General features: G+C 38.3%; 1 protein-coding gene across 1 annotated transcript; it reads left to right on the top strand.

The window, feature by feature from the left end:
* The first annotated feature begins 5,309 nt into the window (after nt 1-5,309).
* Nucleotides 5,310-6,517, top strand: LOC107715063 (transmembrane protein 121-like). The gene has a single exon (XM_016521105.1). The coding sequence runs from the start codon at nt 5,477-5,479 to the stop codon at nt 6,461-6,463; it is 987 nt and encodes a 328-aa protein (XP_016376591.1). The 5' UTR covers nt 5,310-5,476; the 3' UTR covers nt 6,464-6,517.
* The last annotated feature ends 337 nt before the right edge of the window (nt 6,518-6,854 follow it).

Raw genomic sequence — 6,854 nt, 5'->3', positions numbered from 1 at the left:
TTTTTGCACATGCTTTCTGCATTGTTTTTGTGGATGGTTCACCTAAAGAATTCCGAAAAAAAAAAAGAATACCTGACAAAACCCTCAGGAAGTGACATCATTTTGGAGGGGAAAAAAATATACAAACCATCAGAAAGCATTACCAATGCATTTGATAAATTGTGTCATGTTTTAAAACATGACTAAACTACAGAAATCAGTATGTAATTAAAAAAAATATATATATTAAAATTCAAATTGTTGACACTTTTATGTAAGATCATAAAAAAATAAAAAAAACTAATTTTAGTTCTCTATTTCCATCCTGATTTTTTTAAATGTAATTTGAAAAATTGTCATTTGTGCTGAAATACTGTGTGCAAAAGTTAACTATTATTATTGAACGTTGTCTTACATAAAGGTGTCAACAATCTGAATAATTGTGTTATGTACATTTTTATTTTATTTCATTTTTTTTTTTTCAAAGGCAAGCCAACTACCACAAAAAAATGACACAATGTATCAAATGCATTGCTAATACGTTTGTGTAGTTGTTTTCCCTCCAAAATTATGTCAGTTCCTGAAGGTTGTCACATATTCTACAAAAGACTTAACATTGGATAGGAAACTGAAGGAAACTATAAATTGCCATTTTTCATGTTAGGAGTTCCAACATAACTACTTAAGATATTTAACATTCATTCCATGTTCACTTAATCAACATGGTTTCAGTCTTAAAATTTTGTGAGTTTAATATTTTATCCATTATAGAAACATGAAAATGCACTACACAGCAGGAATGATCCAGGCATTGTATGTGTGCGTTACTGCAGTACCACCTCTTATTCCGAGTTTAAAGACTTCAAGTTCAAGATTTATTTAATAGCGGCTCGCTGTAAGCGAACTCCTTGAAAGATTTACACGGCTTACATTAACACATCAGCAGAAGGCAGAAAACTTCTGTATTTCATCTTAGAGCATCCCGGTCCCATGTATAATGCATGTTGCTTAGGTCCGAGGACTTGTTATATTGCTTTCACAGTTTATTGCTTCTCTGATCGAATACGATTACAGATGCTCCCAGTTTGCATCTGCATCTCCCGGTATGGTGCAGTAATGGAATTATGCCTCCCTCTACACTACATAGAACATGCTCAGTGTCACTTACAGTTACAGCTAGCAGATTTAATTAAGAGACATAAAAGGTATGTTTCATTTCGTTACGCTGAGGATACGGGGTGCAGTATATTCTGCGGCAAGTTTGGGACTTGTAATTGCTCAGGTTAAGCAGAGGGTAATTTTGCACTCCTTGCCAAGTTTGTGTTAAAGTGGCTCATTAAACGAGACAAATGTGCTTTCGGAATGAAAAGTTTGGACGCAGCCCGTTTGATTCCCTAGTTGGTGCATTTGATATGTTCGGAATGGCATACTGCTTTTTATATTACAGTAGCCTATGCAGTGTGAGCATTATGCAAATGTTGGCATAGAATATACTGGGAAGACTTACTAGATTTGCTAAAGTGTGTAGTACACATTTATATTTTTTTCAGACAGCCAAAAGTTAAGCATACTATTTTTGGTAGGCATTAAATTACCAAATAATATACTATATAAACCACTACACTATGCACACTGCACTGGGTACTGTATCCCACAATGCAATGCACACACTCTCACAAATGACCCATAAATAACAGCAACCACATTTTTAATTTTAAGTTTCTTTAATTGTAAAAATACCAAAATGAAAACATTACCAACATTGCTTTATAAACTACCAAAATAAAAACACTGCCAAAATTGCTTTAATAAACTACCAAAATTAAAACATTAAAACCAACAACAACAAAATGTACACAAAATTACATTAAAAATGCTAAATTATAACTGCATGCAACATGCTCAATTTTGCATGCATTGCTTCATACAAATGTTTAAAATTCCTATCAGTGCGTGCCGTAACTGTTTTGCATACTACACAACAGCAGTGTGCAGTACATTAGTATGCCACTCTGACCAGATTCTTCTTAAGTTCGTCTCACTCTGTTGAATCATTTATTAATGGCCATTTATGGCCATGTACTCATCTGAGTCTCTGTCTCATGGTGCTTGTGGATGGATGCACATTTTGACACATCGATGGTAGAAACTACCATCTATCAGACGATTCGGCCTACTGTAATAGATCTCAGTGGCACATTTACATTGAAGTCTGGTGCTTTTCAGAAGGGGGCAGGGAAAGTGATCAAACACATTCAATTAACAAAGGCGAACTCTCATTGTTGGAACTAATGGTCTGGATTCTTGTCAAATATTCATGACTGTCTAACGCTCTGGTAATCTAAGTTGGGAGGACATTTATAAGTAATACGCTTTATAATTAACAACAAAGGCTCTGTGCATTTTTAATTCATTGTCGATCATTGTGGTGATTTGATTTGAAGGTTTATGACTAATCGCTGACATAATCAGTCAAACCCAGCATGTGGTTTGAGTAAGATGGAACTAATGGTCTGGATTCTTGTCAAATATTCATGACTGTCTAACGCTCTGGTAATCTAAGTTGGGAGGACATTTATAAGTAATACGCTTTATAATTAACAACAAAGGCTCTGTGCATTTTTAATTCATTGTCGATCATTGTGTGATTTGATTTGAAGGTTTATGACTAATCGCTGACATAATCAGTCAAATCCAGCATGTGGTTTGAGTAAGAATGTTAATTTTAAATGCATATAGATGATTTTGTCAACATTTAGGACTGCATTAGCATATAGATGAGCTCAATGCTAACAGACATGCAGTAACAGCCATAAAAAGCTTAGTTTGGATCCAAATTTGCTCTAAAACACCTGTAATTTTGCGGTTCAGGTTTGCTTCGGTGAAGTTAAATGTGCAGGTAGATATTTTGCTATAGCCTAAGGAAATCTTGTTATACTTTCATTTTTTTTCTCATTGCATGCTTATATCTCTATCAGAAATCTTTGTTCTTCCTTTTTAGTTCATAAATGAAAGCTTTCCCCTCAGCCCTGGAATCAAATAACATTTTTACCTCTTTTTCCCATTTCCAAAATAGCTTGCATACGGTTTCCTCTTCACTTTGGAGAACCTCCCTAGTAAGCACACAAACATCAACATTGTATGCATATATAACGAGAGTTGAAAAACGGCGTAATCGGAAAAGCTAGCATCATTTTTTTGTGTCTGACATATTTATGGCTACATTTTGCTAGTTTAAATACACATTACTGAAGTTTCAGGTTGACTTTTGAAGAACCTATATATAATTCCAAATGTATTCATAAACTACATACATTCTAAATCATTCACTTAAATATCTGGTGATGTAGTATGTTAGAATACTTACACAGCAAAGCATTTATTGTATAGTATACATTTCACTGGGAGACAGACATTTAGTTGAACTTTAGCTTTGGCTGAAGTTGACATTGTATTAATATTAATAGTATTTTAATATAAATTTAAATTAATTAAAACATTAATATTTTACTACTAATTTTAATTCAGTACTTTAAACAATACTTCATATTGTTTTTCTGCAAAAGGACGCATTCAGTTGATCAAATGTGGCAGTAAAGACATTTGTAATGTTACAAAAAAATGTTTAATTAATGTTTAATGTTTAAAAAAAAAAATCCTGTTCTTTTGAACTATTTGTAAGAACTCTGACAAAAATGCATTATGATTTTCACAAAAAAAAAAAATTTAAGTAGCACAACTGTTTTCAACATTGAGAAAAATAATAAAATGTTTCTTGAGCAGCAAATCGGCATATTAGAATGATTTCTGAAGGATCATGTGATACTGAATACTGGAGTAATGATGCTGACAATTCAGCTTTCCCATCACAGGAATAAATTACACTTCACATAATTTTTTTTACTGTTTTTACCTTTAAAAAATCTTGCAAGACTTTTCACAAATGAGAGCTACCATCTAGACCAACCATCTTTGTCCTGATGCTCTCAGTGGTTGCTTCTGCATTGTGAAAACCTTTACTCACTCTCTTTATTGTTTCAGTCACAGTTTCTCTGAGATTTCCTATGTCAGATCAAAGACCCCTGGACCACTGCACAGCTCACGATTTGAAGCAGAACTTCTGAAGAACTGAAGGTCTGATAAAGGGAATCTCTAAGAGAGGTATTGTATGTAGACCCTTGGTCTAGTTGTGACAGCGCAGCTCTGATAAAATGAAAGGTTCACGCGGTCTTTATCTGTAGCTGTTGCTGAGCGTCCCTCTTTGACACCCGTCCCTCTTTGCCTGACTGCGCATAAGTGGAGGGGAGCAGAGAGAGGGAGGAGAGAAGAGAAAAACAGCAGGAGGAGGGTGAAATCTAGCCAGAATATGTTGAGGAGCCACAGGCTGCGCACAGCACGTTGCTCTGGAGTTTGAAAGGATGAAAGGGGGAAGATTGAGATTATTGCTGCAGAGATTTCGGAGGTGAGGGCAAGTGGAAACTTATTGACTTCTTTGGCGTCAATACTGGGGAGGAGATGAGAATAAAGTGATTTTAATCCACAGGAGGCGCAGGACTGTTACTGTGGAGGAGTGCCGTGCTTTTAATCCTTCAGAAACGAGGTCATTTTCTTATAGATGAACTTACTTTGAAATACTTTACCTTTCAAAACCCACATCGATTTTTGTGGGAAGGAGAGATCTGAGGATTGGATCGGATTTGAGACTTCGGGGCTTCAAAGACATCTTCTGCTGCAATTTTTCTGAGAAAAACATGCATACGTAAACCACATGCAGACTTACTATTCAGTGCAATCTGGAATCATGAACCTCATAGGAGAAGCAAGTCAGCTGCAGTCTCGTGTGTGGCGCTCTGAGGAATAGTGCTGGGAACGAATTCACTTCTGGCATAAAATGAGAAATTTATCACAGCCGATCATTCCTGACCCACTCTTTCAGAGAGCATGTGGCTTATTTCGCCTTCTCCTCTCGCTTTTGAAGCCGTGAGACACTTCTTTGGAAAATAAGAGCCGGTGGTTGTGCTTACAGACCGGGAGAACTGAAATATTTAAGACTCTGACTGTGAACGATGCAATTAACGATTAAAGAAAACCGAAGCGGCTGTGATCAGTATGCATAGGTTGCCTACGTTCACTCAGAGAACTGTGGGAGTGAGTTAAGGCGAGAGGACTAATGACTGACAGCGGAAACAGGTTTGCTGTGAGGTACTACGGAGTACATCCTGTGCATTAGCTTGTTTGCTTCTGGCTGAATTTAGAAACGGCAAGTGTGGCTCATTCTTGATCTTTTACTCTTGCTTCCTCATTATTTCTTCCTCCCATCACGCCTCAGTTCGAGGAACAGGTTGCTCTGCTATTAAGCAGATTTAGATTAACTACTGTTTCCAGGACTGCTGTGCCTTTGGGATGAACAGTTAAGGCAACTCATATGGGTCTGCAAAACTCTTTTTGATTGAACATTCAGCCACCCATCATTTTTATCTGGTCTCTCATAATCAACATGGTCCCACCGCCCCCTTCCAACAAGCCACACGTTTGCCTTTCGTGTGTGCTTATCATGAGTAGCATGGCGCTGCTGGACGCCTACCTTGTGGAGCAGAATCAAGGTCCACGGAAGGTGGGCGTCTGCATCATGGTGATGGTAGGGGACGTGTGTTTCCTCATCGTGCTGCGGTACATTGCGGTATGGGTCGGCGCCGAAGTACGAACTGCTAAACGGGGCTACGCAATGATCCTCTGGTTCTTCTATGTCTTTGTGCTGGAGATCAAGGTATACTTTGTCTACCAGAACTACAAGGCAGAAGGCGAGAGAGCGGACGCTCTTACCTGCAAGGCTTTGACGGTGCTGCTTTCCGTGTTTGTGCCGGGACTTTACGTTACGTTGGCAGCCATCGACCACATGGAATACGTTCGTCCGCTCAAGAAGAGGGAGGAGTTGAGGAGTCGGCTGTTCTGGGTTGTGGTGGATCTTCTCGACATCTTGGACATTCAGGCCAGCCTATGGGAGCCTCAGAGAAAAGGGCTCCCTCTATGGGTGGAGGGCCTTACTTTTTTCTACTGCTACATACTACTTCTGATACTGCCGTGTGTGTCGCTAAGTGAAATTAGCATGCAAGGTGTGAACATTGTGCCGCACAAGATGCTGTTGTATCCCATTCTCAGTTTGGTCGCCATCAATTTTATTACGATTTTTATACGGGGAGGAAATATGGTGTTTTATAGGGACATCCGAGTGTCTGGAATACTCATGGGTAAGAACGTCCTCGCCATTGTCCTGAAAACATGCAGCTTCGTGCAGTACCGGAGACACCTGCAGGAGGCGCCAACACACGCTCTCGCTCCAGAACTACAGAGGGACGCAGTGCCACAAAGTTCTCGAGGGGCAGTGCCAGTCATAATGACCATGCCCGTCACCATGCCAACTCCGCAGGTAGTCATACAAGATCTCACCACACTTCCAGAAGAGCCCGAACTTGAGGAAACATGACAAAAGGGGGAATGAGAAGAGTTTGCACTGAGGATACTTGGACAATGCACAACATGAACTGCTTTGAGATTTTTTGTCCTAAAGTTAATCTGGGTGTACACAGTATGATTTACTACTTTAAGAATGTTTCTTATCAGATTGTATGATGACATTAATGATTGGATACTGACCAGAATGTTCTGCACATAGGCCAGACATTTAGCTGCATTGACAGGGCATTTTAAAGCACCACTTAATCATTTTCTTCAGTATTTATCTTTTATTTCCCTGTAGAAATATCTAAACATCCTTAAAACAAAATAAATGTAGGCTACTTAAAAGGAATTTTTATATTTTGAATATTAATCTTTCCACACTGTTAAATTACTTTAACAGGTTAATGACAAATAAA

The sequence above is a fragment of the Sinocyclocheilus rhinocerous genome, unplaced genomic scaffold, assembly GCF_001515625.1.
Source record: "Sinocyclocheilus rhinocerous isolate Xijiao unplaced genomic scaffold, SAMN03320098_v1.1 scaffold509, whole genome shotgun sequence".
Lineage (NCBI taxonomy): Eukaryota > Metazoa > Chordata > Actinopteri > Cypriniformes > Cyprinidae > Sinocyclocheilus > Sinocyclocheilus rhinocerous.
This window is presented reverse-complemented; position numbering and strand designations above follow the sequence as displayed.

What these genes read in the sequence shown, in the direction of transcription:
- LOC107715063 (XM_016521105.1), top strand. Translation starts at nt 5,477, where the DNA reads ATGGTCCCACCGCCCCCTTCCAACAAGCCACACGTTTGCCTTTCGTGT.